The 22,015-nt window shown below is 50.8% G+C and overlaps 1 protein-coding gene across 1 annotated transcript; it reads right to left on the bottom strand.

Annotated features, from left to right (window-relative positions):
* Positions 1 to 376: 376 nt before the first annotated feature.
* On the bottom strand, positions 377 to 20,604 carry SHC1 (SHC adaptor protein 1). Its single transcript, XM_070950295.1, is given in 14 exon segments — positions 377 to 1,950; positions 2,238 to 2,494; positions 3,202 to 3,342; positions 3,960 to 4,020; positions 4,479 to 4,653; positions 5,686 to 5,812; positions 6,458 to 6,509; positions 7,298 to 7,351; positions 7,865 to 7,984; positions 9,728 to 9,791; positions 12,634 to 12,704; positions 13,416 to 13,502; positions 13,505 to 13,579; positions 19,959 to 20,604. Coding segments are annotated over 14 exon segments (1,425 nt in total). The 5' UTR covers positions 19,971 to 20,604; the 3' UTR covers positions 377 to 1,821.
* Positions 20,605 to 22,015: the final 1,411 nt, after the last annotated feature.

Consider the following 22,015-nt stretch of genomic DNA (forward strand, 5'->3'; position numbering starts at 1 on the left):
CTTTTTCTTCCTTCCACTTTTTTCTTCCCTCCCTTTTTCTTTTTCTTTCTATTTCTTTCTTCCTTTCTCTCCTCCCACCATTCTTCCTTTTTTACTTCTTTCTCATTCCCCTTTCCCTTCTTTATTCTTCATTTTCTCCTTCTCTTTGCTTTTCTTTCCTTTCCTTCTTCTCCTTCATTTCTCCTTTCTTCCTTGTATCCATTTCCTCCCTTCTTCATTTATTCCTTCCCTCCTTCTCCTTTTCTTTCTCTCTCTTTCTCTTTCTTTCTTTCTAATATTTTTCTCCTCTTTCCTTTGCTTTCCCTTCTCTCTTCCTTTCCTTCTTTCTCTTTCTCCTTCCTGAAAGAGGAAAAAAAGGCACCCAGCAGCCACAGGCTAAAGAAATACCAACCTTTAATAATAACTATTTGATTTCCTTTGGTATATTCGAGAGAAAATCAAACCGATACAAAGTGTGTATAAAGGACATAGTGAGGAGGGGCTGAGTGGGCTTGGAGGGTCGGGGGTCCCGCAGAGTAGCGGGTACAGGCACAGTGATAAGAGAGTAAAGCTACACATTGGCCTTCGAGTATAACAATATACATGCAACACCAAATTATCACACTTATGTACAGACCCCGGGAAGAAACTGGGAAGGGAACCAGCCTCAGTGCGGGAAGACAAACCCATTTTTTCTTCTCTATTCATCTTTTTTTGGGGGGACCCTCACTTCAGTTTTGGAACCGTCTTCTTGGAAACCATCCCAAAATTCAGCAAAACATCCTTTAATTCAGGAAAACATCCTTTAATCCAGAGAACAGCCGGTTCTCTGCCCTAATGACCGGCTGGCCAGGGATTGCAACAGGCAGCACTTAGACTCATGCACCCCCTGGGAGCAAAAACGGGCTGTGGGGGGAACACGCCCCCCCCATGCCCCATTTTGAGCTTAGGAGGCCTCCCTGCATTTACCTGGGAGCCAAAATGGGACGCGTGGGGACTCCTGGGCAGGGAGGGGCTGAGCCAGCCAACAATTTAACTACCTGTTTCCCCGAACCGGCTGAATCCCACCATTGGGGCTTAGCCTGGGCTTTTGCGGGTGGGGAGAAAAGGGGATAAATTATGGGGCAACCATGACGGATCAGAAGGAGGCGAGGAGAAACGACTGCCCCTTTCTCCCTCCTGCAGCCCCCTCCCCCAAAAAACCAGGCAGCCTTGTGAGAACCTCCAGAGGAAGAGGAATTTTGCATAAAATCTGACCTGAAAAAGATTCAAGGCACACACAGAACATATATAAAAATGCGTGAGCGGGGGGGGGGGGGGTCTGTGGGAAGCGCAGAGAGAGACTTCTGCCTTCCAGACCCCGAACGAGTTGCCCTTTATTTCCCTTTTTTTTGTGCTTTAAACAATAATCCCCCCCCCGAAAAGAGGACACTTTCACGGGGACTTTGGCATCAGTCGCAGAAGACACAACGAGGCGCACACGAGATCGCCTGGCTATTCCTGAACAGTTAGCGGAGGAGACAAAAGTTGTCCAAGGCGAGAAGGACTCTTGAAGGACCGTCAACAAAACCGAAGCTGGACAGCTCTTGAGGACTAGAATCTTGGCTAGACGGCGCTTCGCTCCAACCAGAAAAAGCCGGTCCATGGCAAGACGTAGAGAGAGGTGGTCTGGGAGGACACGATGGGTTTTGGGGCTCATCTGAGTCCCTTCGACCCCAGAAAATGCTTTGGCAGAGGAGACAGCCCTTTTTAGCAGCTGTCGGAGAAGTCCACAGGACTGGGGAGACGGAAGAGTTCCCCGCTTTAAGGGCCTTTGTAGTGATGCGACTCCAGTCGTCGTGCTCATTGTCTCCGCTCGACGGGCTGCTGTAGGCACAGCTCGCTGCCGGCCGAGATGATGGGCAACCGATTGTCCATATGGTGGCTGATTAAATGGCTCACACTTTCAAAGCGATGATCCTTTGTCCGAACCTGGGTGGGAACAGATCAGGGAGAAGTATAGATAATTCTTGCATTACAACCGTCAATTGAGCCCAACATTTTCTGCTGCTTTCCACCTTTCTTTTTTCTTCCCTCAATTTCCCCGTTATGCATTGACAAAACAGCAAAAGTTATATATAGGGAGAAAAATATCGACGATAAATATTCCACACCATTTTCCTTCTAGCAGACGGGGGTCCCGTCAACAAGACAATCCCTTATCTCCCCCCACCTTGCCCAACCCTCTCTATAATCCCCCTCCCCGGAATCCGACCTACCACTCCTTCCGGATCAACGAGAAGAAGGTGTTTGGGCTGTCCGCCCTGAAGTCCGGTGAGGACATATTGTCCCGGCGTGGTGGTACTTTCCCGCACCAGGAAATCCCCGTTGGCTTGCAACAGTTTCTCCGATTCTTTGCGGCTCATTTGACCGTGATACCATGATTCCCGCCGGAGTTGCTCCTCCATGGTAGCTGGCGGGTGGGACGGAGGAGTAGGCGGTGGCGGTGGCGCCCGCAAGGCATCCTCAAAAGGCTCTGGGGATGAAAGCCGTTGTTAGGAGTGATCTATTATAGCTAGTTCTCGACTTACAGCCAAAACGGAGCCCTAAATTTCCATAGCTGAGCAAGACGAGTTTCCCTCCACCCCTGTTTTATCACCTTTCCTGCCCCTGCCGTCGTTAAGTTAGCGACACGGTTATTAAGCGAATTGGGTTCCTCCACTAACTTTGGCTCGTTATAAGGTCGCAAAAGGGGATCGTGTGATCCCGGGGATATTGCAATCGTCATACGAGTCAGTTGCCCGGTGTGGTCTGGGAATTTTGATCGCGTGACCACGGGGATGTTACGAAAGTCGTTAAGTGTGGGAAATGGTCATAAATCAGAATAACAGAGTTGGAGGGGATCTTGTAAGTCATCTAGTCCATCCTCCTGCCCGACGCCATTTTTGACAGATGTCAATCCCAGTCTCTTCTTGAAAGCTTCCAGGGACGAAGCTTCTGAAGGCAACTTCTATTTCTATTCCATCGGTTGACTGTTCTCCCTGTCAGAAAATTCCTCCTTATTTGAGGTTGAGTCTCTCCTTGATCCGTTTTCATCCCTCGTTCCTTGTCTGGCCTTTGGGGCTGCTTTGGAGAATAGTGCTGTTGTTAACTTTGGTCACTAAACGAACTGTCGTTAAGTCGAGGACTACCTGGTACAGCCACTGCAGCCAGATCCCTCCCTCGTCCTCTTCCGCTACTCACTCATGTCAAAGAGGTCTCGCTGGACGCTGCCGTTGGAGGTCACGCTCTGGACACCCGGCTGCAATTTTTCCAAATTTTGCACGTTAACGTAGGAAGGGTCCACCACGAATTCGGGGCGGCCAGGAGGGCCCCGATCCCTGCCTGAAAGGAAGGGAATAAAGCCCCACCTTGTGAAAAACAAGGACTTCAACTCCCAGAATCCCCCAGCCAGCATGCTTTAAGAAGGGCAGACTCCCAGAATTCCCTAATCAATGTTCTTTTCACCAAAAGCCACTGTTGGAGAAACATTATATTTAATACTCCTCACTTGGGGGGGGGGAATCTATTTCCAGCACCCATCTATTTGCTCTGCAAATCCTCCTTAGGGTGCTAGTCCTTATGAAATCCATCCATTTTTTTTTTTCCACATATCAACGAGCAGAGCAACGAGATTCAATAAACTACCTCGCTGGTCTGGGCAGGGAATTCAGAAATTACATGCAAGAACCGAGTTGCAAAATTGCGTACTTTTGCCAACCCCCAGAATTCCCCAACTGACATGCTGGCTGAGGAATTCTGGGAGTTGAAGTCTTAATGTTCCCATGATTGAGAAAGAAGTCGAAGTTTTAAAAAAAAAAGGCTTTTAAGTTTCTATTAAAATAGCCTAACTTGGTGTTTTCCAAACTTTGCAACTTTTAAGATATTTGGATTTCAACTCCCAGAATCCCCCCAGGCAAGATTTAACTTAAAGGCGCCAACTTCATTGCTGAATCACTTACCTTGTGTGACCGAATGGGGCTTTTTGGATTCGTAGTCCCCAGCAACCACTTGTCCAACAGGCTACGGGAAGGAAGGAAGAATAATTGAAGGTTTAAATGAATATTTTAAGTCCCGTTTTCCCGCAGTCTAATATTCCTGCACTCATCATCTTCTTTTAATGACTCTCATAACCCCTTGCGGGATGGAATCTGGGCAACTGAATGGAGTTGAATGTTTACTGGCCGGATGCTCTCCCTGTTGCCAGTACGGAGTTTAGTTCAGCATTCCAGGCAATGGTATGGGTAAATTGAACAATTGTGTCTGGCTGGGGGTCGAATTTTGGGGGAGAGGAGCGGATGGGAGTGACTAGAAAGGATCTCAAGGAAGCCTCAAGGGCCCGACGAACCCATTTCACAGAATAGAGAGGAAAAACTGAGGAGAAGTGACGGAACACCGAGCATAAGTTGCGTCAAGACGTCTGCACTTACAAATGACTTACATCGTGCTCAATTGTCAGTGTGTGTGTGGGGGGAACTTACCAAGGTAGCCCCCAAATTGTTGGGGGTCTGAGCCGCCGCAGCCCCTTCCCGCAAACGCAGGTCAACTACCCCTCCTAAGGGAGGTTCCTTTCCCGGAAAATCGTTGTAGTATTGGTGGTCAGGAGGAGGCGGCTCTTCCTCTTCGTCCCAAGCGGAGCCGTCGAACCCGGCCATCCTGGTCAGGGGTGGTGAGAGAACCAAATCAGGAACACAGACGGCGGTCCTCGACTTACGACCACAAACGGAACCCCAAAATTTACGTTGCTAAGTGAGACACTTCAGTGAATTTTGCCCAAGACCTGTTTTACCACAATTATTAAGTGAATAACAACTTTATTCCTCGACTTACAATGGAACCTAAAAAAATTTAGTCCCCGACTTACAACCACAACAGAAGTCCTCGCCTTATGACCACAACGGAACCCAAAATTTATGTTGCTAAGCGAGACAGTTGTTAAGTGCATTTTTCCCAAGACCTGTCTTGCCAGTTATTGTGAATATAGGTAGTCCTTAACTTACGACCACAACAGAACCCAAAACCTACGTTGCTAAGCGAGACACTTAAGTGAAATTTTGCCCAACACCTGTCTTACCACAGTTATTAAGTCAATATAGGTAGTTCTCAATTTACGACCAGCATGGAACCCAAAATGTATGTGGCTAAGCGAGACACATTAAGCGAATTTTGCCTCACGGTCTTCCTTGCCAAAGCTGTTAAGTGAATCACCTCAGCTTTTAAGGTTGCTAAGCGAATCTGGCTCCCCCCCCGTTGACGTGGCTCGTCCGATGGTCGCAAAAGGGGACCACGGGGACACTGCGACCATCGTAAATACGAATTGCCAAGCGTCTGAATTTTGATCACGTGGATACTGCAACGGTTGTAAGTGTGTGAAAAACAGCCCTTTTTTCAGTGCTGTTGCGACTTCGAACCGACACTAAACGAACTGTTGTAAGTCGAGGAATACTGGCACGCAGGGGGGGAAAAAAAACCCCGGCGGCAAGTTCCAATCCTGCTTTGACAGTAATTTGACAATTAACCAGTGGAACTCCTTGCCACCAGAAGTTGCGAATGCTCCAACACTGGAAGTTTTTAAGAAGAGGTTGGATAACAGATTTGTCTGAAGTGGTGGAGGGTTTCCCGCCTAAGCAGGGGGTTGGACTAGAAGACCTCCAGGGTCCCTTCCGACTCTTGTTATTCTTGCCCTACCTGTCGTGCGGTGTGACGAGTTTAGGAGGGTTCTTAAGGTACTGCTTGAAGCGCAATTCGAACGCTTGTCCGATGGTGCTGATGACGTCTTGCGACAACCCTTCGGGACACTCCAGGATGTGGCAAGCTGAAGAGAGACCCCAAAGAAAAAGGAGTGGCCTTTATTGATTGATTATTGATTAATGGATTATGGATTATTTGATTATGGATTTATGGATTATGGATTATTTGAACCATAGGGGTTTATGGAGGGAAAAAATATTTCCCTTCCATTGCAAAATATAGGCAATCTTCGGTTTACGACGACAATTGAGCCCGAAATTTTTGGTGGCTAAAAGTGAAACATTGGTTAAGTGAGTTTCGCCCTGTTTTATGACCTTCCTCGCTATAGTCGTTAAGCGAATTACCGCAGGCGTTCAATTAGAAACACGGTGGTTAAGAGAAATCCGGAATGCCCCATTGGCTTTGCTCACGGGAAGGTCGTGGAAACGGACCCTGCAACCGCCATAAATGTGAGTCAGTTCCCAATTCGGATCCCGTTGAGCGTGGGGGATGCGACAACGTTCGTTAAGTGTGAACAACGGTCCGAGGTTCCCTTTTTTTCCAGCCCCGTTGTAACTCCAAACGGCCACTAACTGAACCGTAAAACAATCGTGTTTCCAAGCTGAATCGGAAGCCGGAGGAAAAAAAATAAATAAAACAGGCTGCAGGAAAAGAAGCCAGGATTAAGCCAGGATTGGCAGATCCAAGCCAAGATGACGGCAAAACTTACCTCTGTGATTGACGGGATCTTTGGCAACATAAGCGACGTATTCCGCCGTATCCTGAAAAAAAATGCAAAATAAGTTGGCGAAAGTCAGATTTGGAGTTATTCACCCTTACGACTGCTGCATCCCCGTGGTCACGCAATCAAAATTCAGACTTTTGGTAACTGATGCATATTTATGTCCCGGGGTCACGTGGTCGTAAATCGAGGACTGCCTGAAGATTAAGAATCAACCCCTGATTAATCCGCAGGTTTAAGGTTGAACTTCTGTTCCTTAATCCCCAATTAATCTTAATTAATTACTTAATCGTTTGATTTGTTTTTTCATCCAATACAAAGAGGACGATCAGAGTGGTGCGGTGGCCTAGAGGTGGAGCCTCTCGCCTCACAATCAGGAGGCTGTGAGTTCGATCCTAGGTAGAGGCGGATATTTCTCTCTCTCTGGGCACGATGAGAATATTATCTGCTGAATATAACTCCGCACTGGTGACAAGAAAGGCATCCGGCCATTCAAACATCTGCTAGCCCCATTCAGTTGCCCAGGCTCCACCCCGCAAGGGATTATGGAGTCGTTAAAAGATGATGACCAGAAATCCACCGGGTCTTGACAGAGAGGAAGAGAGAGGAAAAACAAGCTGGCAGGAGATCCATTTTAATCCACCGGGATTCTCACACGAGGAAAACACCAGTGGAATTCTTTGATTGGCTGAGCGATCAAAGAATCGTTGATCGTTGAAGCGAGCATAAAATAACGGTGGGATCCACTGTAGATCTGCCCCAAAGGATTTTTTTTGGGGGGGGGGGGAAGAATTTTTTTGGGGGGGAAAAATATCTCACGATACTCACCGGATCCCCTCCGGAAGCGAACGAGATCGACTGCATATGGTGATTGGCGATGATCTACAAATCGAAAGCAGGATAAAATTGAGACCGGACGTCGAGCAGTTCGAAACAGAGCAAGAAAAACACATCACGGACAATCCTCGGGTTACAACTATTCGGACTTAGGACCGTCTTTCACGCTTAACGACTGTTGTAGCCTCCTCCCCCATGATCACGGGATCCAAATTCAGACGCTCGGCAACTGACTCGTATTTATGACAGTCGCAAGTCTTCAGGGGTCCTTTTGCGACCTTCTGACGAGCAATATCAAGGGGGGAGCCGGATTTGCTTAACGACTGTGTGACTAATTTAACGACTGCAGTGATTCACTTAACAACCCTGGCAAGAATGGTCGTAAAATGGGGGCAAAATTCACAAATCTCTCGTTCAGCAACAGAAATTTGGATTTTTTGGGTGAAGGCCAAATGATTCGGGGCCCGGAGAGGTTCTTCCCTCTGCGTCGGGCGATGCACGTCACAAAACGAGACCTGGTTAACAAGCAGAGCCCGAAGGTGGAATAGGGACCCTTACCTGTTTACAGTCGGACGCCATGAGGTTCAGACTGCTGGTCGAGATGGTCAGCGTTATGGGCATAGCGGCGAACTTCAGGTTGGTCTTGCCGAGGATGGAATTGAGCGCCCGGCCGCAGGGCTGCCGAAGGGAAAAAAAAAAACAGAATTCAGGCAAGTCCTCGATTTACGACTGCGATGGAGCAACTCCAACTTAGGCCACTAAGCGGGACATTGGCGAACCAATTATGAACAATAAATTCAGGCCGCTCGGCAGCCGGCATGTTACAGGGGGGTTCTCGACTTACGTCCACAAGGCCCCAAATTTAGGTCGCTAAGCGGGACATTGGAGAATAAATTATGAACAAGAATTCAGACACTCGGCAGCCAGTATGTTACAGGTAGTCCTTGACTTACGACCGCAATTTAGGTCACTAAGTGGGGCACTTGCAAATAAATTATGAACAATAAATTCAGGCCGCTCGGCAGCTGGCATGTATAAGGAATCCTCGTGAGCCCCAAATTTATTTATGCTAAGTGAGACAGTGGTTCAGTCCATGTTGTCCGATTTTTACGACCTTTCCTGCCACAGTTGTTAAGCGAATCACTGCAGTTGTTAAGTGAGTCACCCGGTCGTTAAATGAATCTGGCTTTCCCCGTTGACTTGGCTCGTCGGAAGGTTGCAAAAGGGGATCGCGTGACGCCCCCTGGGGATGCTGCAACCGTCATAAATACGAGTCGGTTGCCATGCGTCCGAATTTTGATCACTCAAGCGTGGGAATACGGCAACAGTCGTAAGTGTGAACGGTCCTATGTTGCTTTTTTTCAGTGTTGCCGCAACTTTGAAAGGTCACTAAAATAAATAATCTTTTAACGACCCTGTAAATCCCTTGCTGGGTGGAGCCTGGGCAACTGAATGGAGTTGAGTGTTTGAATGGCCGGATCCCTTTCCTGTCGCCAGAGCGGAGTTTTGTTCGGCAGATAATATTCTCATTCTGCCCAGAGAGAGAAAAATACCCGCCTCTACCTAGGATCGAACTCACGGCCTCCTGATTGTGAGGCGAGAGGCTCCACCTCTAGGCCACCGCACCACTCAAGCGGTCCCTAAACGAACCGTCGTAAATCAAGGACTCCCTGTATTCTCGTGACACCCCCCCCCCGCCCTTTGCGGACTCAACGAGAGGAGGAGGAATTCGTTTCATGAATGCAAAAAATTAAACCAGCCCCTTTTGCTGACGCTAAGAAATCCCAAGGCAGAAGAAACTGGTGTGTCGATAACACACAATTAAGTGTGTGTGGGGGAGGGGAGGGGGAAGAATCAGCCCCCTCCCCATTTTTTCCTACAGCATCCATTAGTGGCCATCTATTGATCAGTTCCGCTGGGCGCCCGGAAGCGTTGATTGACACCTCGGATTGATTTTCCAACCAGGGGCGGCCTCGGAAAGTGGGGGGGGGGGGGGTTAGAGGTCAGAGATCTCCTAACCGCATCTGTCCATTTCCTTCCTGGTGGTTGGGGGGGGAGCCCCCCCCTTCAACCGAGTCCTGCCCAAGGAGAAAGGGGGTGAGAAGGAGAATCGAGTTCTCGCCGCTTTGATTCTCTTCGGTGTAAGGTGGGAGTAGAGAGAAACTCCACCCCCCCGCCCCCATTTCTGTTAGGATGCCTTCAAATCAATTAGCAATTTGGGGATCCTCGGGGCGTCTCTTATAGAGGGGAACAGGATAGCAGAGTTGAAGGGGGCCTGGGAGGTCTTCTAGTCCCACCCCCTGCTCAGAATACGGAATAACAGAGCGGGAAGGGGCCTCGGAGGTCATCTAGCCCAACCCCCTTCCTCGGACAGGAGACCCTATCCCATTTTGGACAAATGGCTGTCGAGTCTCGTCTTACCTTCCTCCTACGCATGGCTCCCTTGTTGCTAGGCACGGCTTCACAAACCAGGCCTATAGCCTCCCTGCAGGAGAGGAGGAGGAAGAGGAGGAGGAGGAAGAGGAGGAAGAAGAAGAGGAGGAGGAGGAGGAGGAGGAGGAGGAAGAGGAGGAAGAAGAGGAGGAAGAGAAAGAGGAGGAAGAGGAGGAGGAAGAGAAAGAGGAGGAGGAAGAGGAGGAAGAGGAGGAGGAGGAAGAGGAAGAAGAAGAGGAAGAAGAGGAGGAGGAGGAAGAGGAGGAAGAAGAGGAGGAAGAGAAAGAGGAGGAAGAGGAGGAGGAAGAGAAAGAGGAGGAGGAAGAGGAGGAGGAGGAAGAGGAAGAAGAAGAGGAGGAGGAGGAAGAGGAGGAAGAAGAGGAGGAGGAGGAGGAAGAGGAGGAGAAGGAGGAAGAGGAGGAGGAGGGAGAGGAAGAAGAGGAGGAAGAGGAAGAGGAGGAAGAAGAGGAGGAGGAGGAGGAAGAGGAGGAGGAAGAAGAGGAGGAAGAAGAAGAGGAGGAAGAGGCGGAAGAGGAGGAGGAGGAAGAAGAGGAAGAGAAGGAGGAGGAGGAGGAGGAAAAAGGAGGAAAAGGAGGAAGAAGAGGAAGAGGAGGAGGAGGAAGAGAAGAGAGGACGTAAGAGCATGTCAAACACACAATGCCATCTTAAATATGCAGCCATTTCTAAACACGGCAATTCCCCGTAGCCATCCTCCTTGCAATGGGGGGGGGGGTCAGTTGTGGGGGTCTCCAAAGGCCCTGGGGGGGGGTCCTCGGCAAGCACAGAGAGAGAGGACAACCAACACACACAAGTTCTAGAGCTGTGCGGACTTCAACTCCCACAATTCCCCAGCCCCCCCCTCCCTCCCCACCCACCCCCGAGGGAATCCTGGGAGTTGAAGTTCACCCTTCTTCAAGCGGCCCCCGGTTGAGAAACGCAGCTTGGGGGGCTGGGGGTGGACTGGTATCCTGAGCTGTGGCGTGAATCAGAAGAAATTTAGGGGGGGTGGGAGTTACCCCACTATTTTGAGGGGGGGGGTGTTTCACTATTTCTAAACATACAGCGAGAGAAACCCACATACCGGCCCCTCCGTGGAGAGAGGGGGAGGAAATGGGGAGGGGGGGGAGAGGGAAATCGAGAGAGAGAGACCCCTTTAATATTTGATGATGCTGGGATAAATGCTTCCTGTCGCTGGTGAATTAATTGGGGAGGGGGGAGATGTAGTCAGTAAGGACAGCAGCTCCACCGGACGCTTTTCCGGCCCTATCCAGCCGCTTCTCCGCAGACCCCGTGTCTCCCTGTTAATGGACGGGATTGCAGAGCGGGGGGGAAAATACACACAAACACACAAGGACACCTATCTCCCTTCCCTTTAAAAGTCTTTCCTGTGGGAGAGTCTAAGAACAATGTTTTTCCACCTTCCGCTTGGTCTATAAATCGAAGTCAAGTTTCTATTACGATAAGACGAAGAATGTGTTTTTTCCAAACTTGGGAACTTTTTAAGAGGACTGGACTCCAACTCCCAGAATCCCCCAGTTGGCATGTTTAAAGAGGAGTGGACTTCAACTCCCAGAATCCCCCAGTCGGCCTGTTTAAAGAGGGGGTGGACTCCAACTCCCAGAATCCCCCAGTTGGCATGTTTTAAGAGGGGTGACTCCAACTCCCAGAATCCCCCAATCGGCATGTTTTAAGAGGGGTGGACTCCAACTCCCAGAATCCCCCAGTCGGCATGTTTAAGAGAGTGGACTTCAATTCCCAGAATCCCCCAGTCAGTATGTTTAAGAGGGGTGGACTCCAACTCCCAGAATCCCCAGTCGGCATGTTTAAGAGAGTGGACTCCAATTCCCAGAATCCCCCAGTCGGCCTGTTTTAAGAGGGGTGGACTCCAACTCCCAGAATCCCCCAATCGGCATGTTTTAAGAGGGGTGGACTCCAACTCCCAGAATCCCCCAGTCGGCATGTTTAAGAGAGTGGACTTCAATTCCCAGAATCCCCCAGTCAGTATGTTTAAGAGGGGTGGACTCCAACTCCCAGAATCCCCCAGTCGGCATGTTTAAGAGAGTGGACTCCAATTCCCAGAATCCCCCAGTCGGCCTGTTTTAAGAGGGGTGGACTCCAACTCCCAGAATCCCCCAGTCGGTATGTTTTAAGAGGGGTGGACTTCAACTCCCAGAATCCCCAGTCAGCATATTTTAAGAGAGTGGACTTCAATTCCCAGAATCCCCCAGTCAGTATGTTTAAGAGGGGTGGACTCCAACTCCCAGAATCCCCCAGTCAGCATGTTTAAGAGAGTGGACTCCAATTCCCAGAATCCCCCAGTCAGCATGTTTTAAGAGGAGTGGACTCCAACTCCCAGAATCCCCCAGTCGGCATGTTTAAAGATGGGTGGACTCCAACTCCCAGAATCCCCCCAGTCGGCATGCTTTTCACCACTGTCTGGAGACACATTATATTGAATGCCCCTCACACTTCAGGAGAGTCTCTTTCCAGCCCCCATCTAACTTCCTCTGCCAGCCAGCAAATCCTTGGCTGCCAGGGTGCTAGTCCTTATGAAGCCCAGAATAATAATAATTAATAATGATAATAATAATAATAATAATAATAATAATAATAATAATAATAATAATAATAATAATAAATTATTATTATTACTTATTTACTATTACTATTAATTATTATTATTATTATTATTATTATTATTATTTATTATTATTTTGCATATATGAACGATGATCTGTGCAGGGAAATTCAGAAATTACATGCAGGAACTGAAGGGCAGAAATTATGGTGGCCATGTCCCAAAGATTGGGGCACGTCCGAGAACCGCCACTGATGTAGAGAAGAACCTTTACATTATTGGGGGTGGGGGGTGGGGGGCTCTTTAGCCTGCTCACCTGGTGACTTGAGTCCTGGTGCTGAAATCGAGCGCCCGCATGGACTGCAGCACTTCCACGCAACCCATGTACTGCGGGCGAGAAGGAGAGCAGAGGTAAGAAATGCCAAGGGAGCCTCGCCCCCCCTTTTATTCCATTACTAATGATTTATTATTCTGACTTTTTATTAGTTTTAAAACTAAGGGTGGTTGGGCTGAGAGAGAGAAGGACGGAGCCAAAGTTACCCAGCTGACTTTCGTGGCTAAGGCTGGGACTAGAACTCCGGTCTCCTGGGGATTGGGTCAAAGTCACCCCGATCGGCTTTCATGGCTAAGGTGGGACTAGAACTCCCCGTCTCCTGGTGATTGGCCCAAAGTCACGCAGCTGGCAGTCCTCGATTTACAACCATTCACCGTTCCAAGTTACAACGGCACCGAAAAACGTGACTTATGAGGATAGGTAGAAGATAGATAGATAAGCAGACATAAGGAGAGAATGAGGGAGGGAGGGAAGGAAGGAAGGAAGGGATGGGAAGAAAGGAAAGGATGAAGGGAAGGAGGGGGAAGGAAGAAAGGGAAGAAAGGAAGGAAGGAAGGAAGGAAGGGATGAAGGGAAGGAAGGAAGGAAGGAAGAAAGGAAGAAAAAAAGACAGGAAGGAAGGAAGGAAGGAAGGAAAGAAAGGCGCCAGGAGAGAAAAGCTACTTTCCTGAACATGGTCTCAACCACTCGCCGCCCCTTCCCCGCTCCCTTGTCCCCCCACCAAGTGTGCAAGCCTCGCACAACCACCAGCCTTCCTCACTCACCCGGACGAGGTACGAGACTCCGGAGCCCATCACCTTGTCGTCCCGGTGCAGCCAGCCCCGGCTGGGCTTGTTGACGAAAACTCCCGTGCCGCGGTCCACTCCTCGCCGCCCAGCTGTCCGCCTTCGACCCGCATTTTCTTCCCGCAACTCAGCTTGTTCATATCCTGGGAATAGAGACCGACGACAACGGGGCCCCGTTGAGTCCCGGAAGGCAGCGGCCCCTGGAGGGGTCTCCGGGGACTCCCGACGTCTCTCGGGAAAAAGCCCGGAGGTTCAGCAAAAAAGCGGATTCGAGAGTTTCAAATTAGCCATTTTGGGGAAGAACGAACACAGCGTGGTGGGGCTGCCCTCCGATTCGGGATCCCCGGCAGGCAGCATGGGGCTGAGGGAAGACGAGGAGCCAGAGCCGGTCAGCGACAGGGCAGCCCCCGAGAGAGGAGGAAGGGTCAGGAGAGGGGTCCCCCTCGGCCACGGCGGGCCGTTCCTCCAGCGAGGATGGAGATTCATCCTGCAAGTGGGTGTATTTCGGCAGAAAATCCATTTTTGGGGGGGAGAAACTGCAAAGCGGGGAGAGGAGGTGACCACGACGGTGACGGTCAGGTTCCCCCCAAAGTCCAAATTGATCCCAACGAGGCGTCCCGGTAGGTCCCTGCTGGCATGCCGGGGAACGTCTGCCACGTCCTGCTTGGCCCCTCTTTGCCCTGCCACGGGACGCCCCCAAATCAGGACACCGCCCCCAAATCAGCCAGCCATCGTGCTGACCCAACAGGAACCGTCCCGCCAGATGACCGGTGACACCGCACGACCCCGGAGAGGAAGGAGGGGGGAGGTTTCTAGTCTGCTGCTGACGTTTACGGGCCCCCGTAGGGCTGTTTTAGAAGTTCCTGGCCCTTCTCCTCCGGCTGCAGCACCGCCTGTTGAACTTCTGCCTGTCTCAGCTGCTCCCCAAAAAAAAAAAAAAGGAAGGGTAGGTTTCTGCTCCGTTGCTGATACTACAACCCCCGCAAAGGGCTGTTTTTAGAAGTTCCTGGCCCTTCCTCTCCGGCTGCAGCACCACCTGTTGAACTCCTGCCTGCCTCAGCTGCCTGTGCACAGCCTCGGAGAGGAAGACGTTTCCAGTCCGTCACTGATGCTAGACTCCCGTAGGGCTGTTTGAGAAGTTCCTGGCCCTTTCCTTCCAGCTGCAGCACCACCTGTTCGACCTCCTGCCCGTCGCGGCTACCCTTCTAACTCCCGGCGAGTCCTCATCCTCTCCGGTTTGAGCAAGAGCAGCGAGGGTGCGGATGAGCCTGGCGGATGCGTTTTTTCCCCCCCTCTGGATCGGGGGGGGGCACCGGGTCGATATCCGTGCCAAGGTGGGGGTGCATCAAACAGCGTTGGCAACGGGGTGGAGTGGGGGCCGCTGGCAGGCCACCACCAAGTCCGCAAGGCTCCCTTTCGAAGGAGGCAACCCCAGGTGCCCATCCACGGAAGGTACGGGCAGCCTCGCGCACGGGCACCCTTGGCGATGCCGACGGGAGCGAAGACAATTCGAGGATGGTCGCGCCCAGCTGGTTGGGGGTGGGCTCAGCCTTTTAAAGCCCAGTAAAGGATGGGGAGTCCACTTAGGGTGGCAAGAGATGTCTGGTGCTCCCCTTTTGGATGAGTAGGAGGGGGGCAAGTTGGCGGAGAGGGTCCCCCTCTCTCCAGCTTTGCAGCCTGGCAGCTCGGATCTGGCTGGAAAAATCCTTTCCAGCCAGGGGAAGGCGGAGAAGGGGAAGGGCAGAGGCAAGAGGCCAAGCCCCCCCCTTCTCTCCCCCCTCCCTTTCCAGGCCTGGTCACTCCGCTGCTACCAAGGGGAAGGGCAGGGTGCTGACTCACACCAGCTGGCTGGCCTCGCCCCACCTTAGCGGGGAAGAATGGGGGGGGGCGACGGATGCAGGCGGAGGGGGAGGTAGGAGGGGGATGCGCCAGGAAAGGGGGGGGGGCAAGAGCCTACTTGGGTTGGCCAAGGAAGGCGGGACAGGGCATGGGTCAGAGTGACAATTTGGGGGGGGGGGTAGGCAAGCAGGGGAAGGGGGGTAACGGAAGGACGATGACGCAGGGGCAGTCTGTGCAAAAGGGCTTTGCACGAGCGTGTGCGAGGGTGAGCCTTGATCATTCAGAAATCTGTCACTCGGTGCAAATTTTTCCCTCTCCTGGATCTCCGTTCCCTTTCAGTCAAAGGGAAGGGTGCGCCAACCCCGCGAGGTAGGCCAGACGGAGCTGCTCACCTCTTTTGGAGGGGAAGAGAGAAGGGCTGCGGGAGGGAGGGAGGAAACGAGGAAGGAAGGAAGGAAAAGGGGTGGGAAGGAAGGAAGATGGGTGGGATGGATGGATAGATGGAAGGAAGGAAGGGGAAGAGGAAAAAAAGCAAATAATGAAAGAAAAGAGAACGAGAGAAAGAGAGAGAGGGGGAATGAGAGAACCGAAAAAGGATAGATGGATGATGTACAGATAAACAGTTATAAGGAGGGAATGAACGGCGGGGAGGGCGGAGAAAAAAGCAAAAAAGAAAGAAAGAAAAGAACGAAAGAAAGAGGGAAAGAGAAAGAATGAAAGAATGAGGATAGATCGATGATATATAGATGAACAGACAGAAGGAGGGAATGAGGGAGGGAAGGAAGGAAGGAAAGAAGAAGGAAGGAAAGAAGAAAGAAAGAAAGAAAGACTGAGGAAGGAAGGAAGGAAGGAAGGAAGGAAGGAAGGAAGGAAGGAAGGAAGGAAGGAAGACAGACAGACAGACTGAGGAAGGAAGGAAGGAAGGAAGGAAGAAAGACAGACAGACAGACAGACTGAGGAAGGAAGGAAGGAAGGAAGGAAGGAAGGAAGGAAGGAAGGAAGGAAGGAAGAAAGAAAGAAAGAAAGAAAGAAAGAAAGAAAGAAAGAAAGAAAGAAAGAAAGAAAGAAAGAAAGAAAGAAAAAAGACAGACAGACAGACAGACAGACAGACTGAGGAAGGAAAGAAGGAAGGAAGGAAGGAAGGGAGAAAGAAAGAAAGAAAGAAGAAAGACTGAGGAAGGAAGGAAGGAAAGAAGAAAGAAAGAAAGAAAGAAAGAAAGAAAGAAAGAAAGAAAGAAAGAAAGACTGAGGAAGGAAGGAAGGAAGGAAGGAGAGAATGAGGAACGTCTGAATTGTGACGCTGCAGCCATCGTTAAGCGTGAAAAACCATCCTAAGTCACTTCTTTTCAGTTCCGTCGTAACTCCGGTCGGTAAACGGTTGTAATCCAGGACTACCTGTACAACATTTGCCTTGGGCTGTTCTTGCAAGGTTTTGTGCTGCTGCTGTTGTTGTTGTTGTCGTTGTCGTCTTCATTATTGCAAAGACACAGCCTGCTAAGCCGCAGTTTCCTTAACCGTTTGCTGACTTAAAACCCAAGCTCTGCTTTTCGCCTCCGGAAAAAAAAAAAAAAAAGCCGAAAACCCACATTTGAGGTGGAGGAAGAGAAAGAGGCGGGAATGGAGCAAAGACGGAGGCTGAAATCCGGAGCAGGCAGCCCCAGCTTGCTCACCAAACCGCCCTTCCGACGAAACGCCAAACTCCCCCCCCCCCTTTGCGAGGGGTTGAAACCTGTGACTTCCTCCCTCTGGCCCCTCCAAGAGGGCGGCAGGGCAGGCAAAACTTTTGCAAAAAACTTTTCTTGCAAGGAAGGGACCCCATTATTTTCCCCGAGTCGGGATTGCGATTCCCCCAAACCATCAGATTTTGCCCTCCTCCAAGACGGGTGGATATTATACAAGAGATGCTGAATCGTTTCATTCGGTGTTTCTCGACCTTGAATATTTTAAGAGGGGTGGGCTTCGACTCCCAGAATGCCCCAGCCAGCATGGTTTAAGAGGAGTGGGCTTTGACTCCCAGAATCCCCCAGCCAGAATGCTTTAAGAGGGGTGGGCTTCCACTCCCAGAATCCCCCAGCCAGAATGCTTTAAGAGGGGTGGGCTTCGACTCCCAGAATCCCCCAGCTGGCATGGTTTAAGAGGAGTGGGCTTTGACTCCCAGAATCCCCCAGCCAGCATGGTTTAAGAGGGGTGGGCTTCGACTCCCAGAATCCCCCAGCCAGCATGCTTTAAGAGGGGTGGGCTTCGACTCCCAGAATCCCCCAGCCAGCATGGTTTAAGAGGGGTGGGCTTCAACTCCCAGAATCCCCCAGCCGGCATGCTTTAAGAGGGGTGGGCTTTAACTCCCAGAATCCCCCAGCCGGCATGCTTTAAGAGGGGTGGGCTTCAACTCCCAGAATCCCCCAGCCGGCATGGTTTAAGAGTGGTGGGCTTCCACTCCCAGAATGCCCCAGTCAGCATGCTTTAAAATGGGTGGGCTTCAACTCCCAGAATCCCCCAGCCGGCATGGTTTAAGAGGGGTGGCCTTCAACTCCCAGAATCCCCCAGCCGGCATGGTTTAAGAGGGGTGGCCTTCAACTCCCAGAATCCCCCAGCCGGCATGCTTTAAGATGGGTGGGCTTCGATTCCCAGAATCCCCCAGCCGGCATGCTTTAAGAGGGGTGGGCTTCAACTCCCAGAATCCCCCAGTCAGCATGATTTAAGAGGGGTGGGCTTCGACTCCCAGAATCCCCCAGCCAGCAGGATTTAAGAGGGGTGGGCTTCCACTCCCAGAATCCCCCAGCCAGCATGCTTTAAGAGGGGTGGGCTTTGGCTCCCAGAATCCCCCAGTCAGCATGGTTTAAGAGGGGTGGGCTTCAACTCCCAGAATGCCCCAGTCAGCATGCTTTAAGAGGAGTGGGTTTTGACTTCCAGAATCCCCCAGCCGGCATGATTTAAGAGGGGTGAACTTCAAGATCCCTGGCTCGACAGGGGGTTGGACTAGAAGACCTCCGAGGTCCCTTCCAACTCTGATATTCTGTGGCGGTTTTTTTTTCCTTCTGCCCCAACTAATTTTGGTGGAAAAGCCAACGGCCGCTGGAGACCGAAAGGCCATTTCCTGGACAGCCCGTGTCCGGCCATGGGTGGGCAGTGGCGAAGCCCCCTTCCTCTGGGGAGGGGGGGGGGGAGGAGAGGGGAAGGTCAGTGGGCCGAAAGAGAGGAAAAAAATAACAAACAGGAGAGAGGAAGGCGTGTGGGATGGCCGTTTGGCTCCCAGCCTTCCCACCGGATGCTCAGCTGGCTTTTCAGACCTCGCTCAAGGACCCGGGGAGGGGTGGGAAGGGAAGGCAGGAAATCAGCTCTCCCCCCCACCCAGGAGACCCCCGCCGCAGCCCCCAACTTCCTTGGAAAGCCGGGGAGGAACAGGGTCCAGTCGCTACAAGCTCGTATGCCCAAAAGGGTTTGAATTTTTCACCCAGGGATCTGGCCTCCCATTGCAAGTAGCTCCCCCTCCAGAGAGGTCGGGGGACTACATATCCCTTCATTCCCAGCAGCGCTGGAGTCCCAGTTTTCCCAGTTTTTTAAATTTCTTAAATGCTTTTGTTATCGAGAATATCCCCCAGCCAGCCTGCTTTAAGAGGGGTGGGCTCCGACTCCCAGAATCCCCCAGCCAGCCTGCTTTAAGAGGGGTGGGCTTCGACTCCCAGAATCCCCCAGCCAGCCTGCTTTAAGACGGGTGGGCTTCAATTCCCAGAATCCCCCAGCCAGCCTGCTTTAAGAGGGGTGGGCTCCGACTCCCAGAATCCCCCAGCCAGTCTGCTTTAAGAGGGGTGGGCTTCGACTCCCAGAATCCCCCATTTAAGAGGGGTGGACTTTCTTGGGGAGCTGGTCTATTTTCAGCACCCATTTATTTACTCTAGAAGCCACCAAAATCTGTGGCCGTAGGGCGCTAGTCCTCATGAAACCCACCCCTCCTTCCCCCCCCCCCTTGTATTTTTGAACAGAGCAACAAGACTCAATCTTGGCCACAGTGCAGAGTAATCAAAAGCCACCAAAAACAGCCAACAGAGTCACCGCGCAGCAAAAAAAATATATATATTTGCCGATGTCCTCGCCGGTGTGATAATTATACAGCAACAGAGTTATATCTGGCCGAATTCCTGGGCGTGTTTGACTTCTATTTCCTCCTTTACAAAGGTCTCCTTTTTTTTTTACAGTCCCCGTAGCGGGGCCGTATTCCAACAGGTGAAGCTTCCAGGCTCGTACAAACCGCGACACGTCAAATTTTGAGCCCCCGGTTTCCAAAAAAATATATATAAAAAACCCCAAAAAATACAGGTTTATAGGGAAAATTTTTAATCCCGTCTTCTGTGCCTCTTTGGATAGGTCTCGTGTGCTAAACCGTGGTTTGTTTCCAGGAAACAAACCACAATCGGCTGCGTTTTCTCGGCAAAGCCAAAGCTGTTAATAACTGGGATAGGAAGTTGAAACAATCACAATGCCGTCACCGCTTTAGAGCGCAGCTCAGCAAACTTTCGAGCCGAGTGGACTTCAACTCCCAGAATTCCCCATGGACGGCTGGGGAATTCTGGGAGTTGAAGTCCACCCGTGCTCGAATCTGATCAGGAAGGAAGGAAGGAAGGCAAGGAAGAGCCCAGCAACCGTATAAGCAAGGAGGAAGAGGAGGAGGAAGGTGCCCACCCTTACCGTGTACTCCATGCCGGGCACCGGTAGATCTGTTCGTCGTGGGAGCCAAACCTGCAGTTTGGTGACAAAGAAGGAATTAGGGAGGGAGGGGGCTCCAGGGGAAAGGGGCTGGAGATTTTGGGGGGGTGGGTGTGAGAGAGAGAGAGAGAGGGGAGGGCGAGGGGAGGCAGGGAGACTTGAGGGGGTGGGCTTCCACCTTCCAGAATTCCCCAGCTAGCATGTTTTAAGAGGGGTGGGCTTTGACTCCCAGAATTTCTTTCTCTCTCTTTCTCCTTCCTTCCTTCCTTCCTTTCCTTCCCAGAATTCCCGACAGCGAGCTTTTTTAAGAAGGGTGGGCTTCGACTCCCAGAATTTCTTTCTCTCTCTTTCTTTCTCCTTCCTTTCTTCCTTCCCAGAATTCCCCAGACAGCGAGCTTTTTTAAGAAGGGTGGGCTTCGACTCCCAGAATTTCTCTCTCCCTTTCTTTTTCTCTTTCTTTCTTTCTTTTTCTCTTTCTTTCTTTCTTTCTTTTCTTTCTTTTTCTCCTTCCTTCCTAGAATTCCTCAGCCGGCATGCTTTAAGGTGGGCCTCGACTCCCAGAATTTCTCTCTCTTTCTCCTTCCTTCCTTCCTTCTCAGAATTCCCCAGACAGCAAGCTTTTTTAAGAAGGGTGGGCTTCGACTCCCAAAATTTCTCTCTCCCTTCCTTCCTTCCTTCCTTTCTTTTCTTTCTTCTTTCTTTCTTTCTTTTTCTTTCTTTCTTTCTCTCTCTCTCTCTCTCTTTCTTTCTCCTTCCTTCCTAAAATTCCTCAGCCAGCATGCTTTAAGAGAGGTGGGCCTCGACTCCCAGAATTGCTCTCTTTTTCTCCTTCCTTCCTTCCTTCTCAGAATTCCGACAGCAAGCTTTTTTAAGAGGGGTGGGCTTCGACCCCCAGAATTTCTCTTTCTTCTTTCTTTCTCTTTCTCCTTCCTTCCTTCCTTCCTAGAATTCCTCAGCCAGCATGCTTTACGAGGGGCGGGTTTCGACTCCCAGAATTTGTTTCTCTCTCTCTCTCTCCTCTTTCTTTTTCTCTCTTTCTCCTTCCTTCCTTCCTTCCTTTCTAGAATTCCTCAGCCAGCATGCTTTAAGAGGGATGGGCTTCGGCTCCCAGCTATTCCTGCCTGCTGGAATGGCACAGGTCGTCTTTCCGAGGGGACCGATCAGAGGCGGACAACCCCAACGGTGGACTGTTCGCTGCCAGAGAATCACGGAGAGCCTCCATGTGCCAAGGCAATCTATCTCCAAAGTCCGGCTGGGCAAGGAAGGAGCTTCCCAAACCTCTGCCATTAGGCTTGGAAGGAAGAGCGTGGAAAACTGGGAATTTTTTTTTTTTATCTAAAGGGGGATTTTAGGGACTCTTGCACCCCACCCCCAAAACTGATCAGCAGCATGGGTTATTCTATTGCTATCCTGGGTTCAACGCTGAGCTGGGGGTGGGGCAGGTGTCAAACCAAGAGGAAATGGCAGCTTTTCTTGGGGGGGTGAGGGGAGAGCAGAGTTTTATCCTGGTTTGTTATATACATATATATATATGCTCTTGCTAACCAGCCCGACATGCTCAACTCTGTTCATTTTCTCCCACAAATCCTGAACTAAAACTATCGACGGCTCAAATGCATTCACAAAGCGGGTTCTAAATTGTGCTTCTGCAAACAAGAGTTCAAGACCCCGCCAAGCCCTTCTGCAGAGCTTCCCAAAGGCAGGCGCACTCTATCTGACAACTAACCAAAACGGATGGACAGACAGACAGATGGGGACAGTTTTCCTCCCAAACGAGAGGGGGGGAAAAAAAAGATGATTATTTTTTTTCTTACACATCTCGGCTCATTGCTCCCCGCTCCTCAATTGGCTTCCGAGCCGGGACAGAGAACGCACAATTTTGGGATGGAGACCCAAGATGAGACACCCCCACCTCTACCCTTTTAGCACCCCCACCGCCCCCAAAAAATGCCCGTCTGCAAAGGAGCAAAAAATTGCATTTCCTTAGCTTCAGATCCGTCGCTTGGGCAGCCAAGAGAAACGTGGCACATATTTTTTTT

The sequence above is a fragment of the Pituophis catenifer genome, unplaced genomic scaffold, assembly GCF_029215685.1.
Source record: "Pituophis catenifer annectens isolate HBS135680 unplaced genomic scaffold, rPitCat1.0.hap2 SCAF_10, whole genome shotgun sequence".
NCBI lineage: Eukaryota > Metazoa > Chordata > Lepidosauria > Squamata > Colubridae > Pituophis > Pituophis catenifer.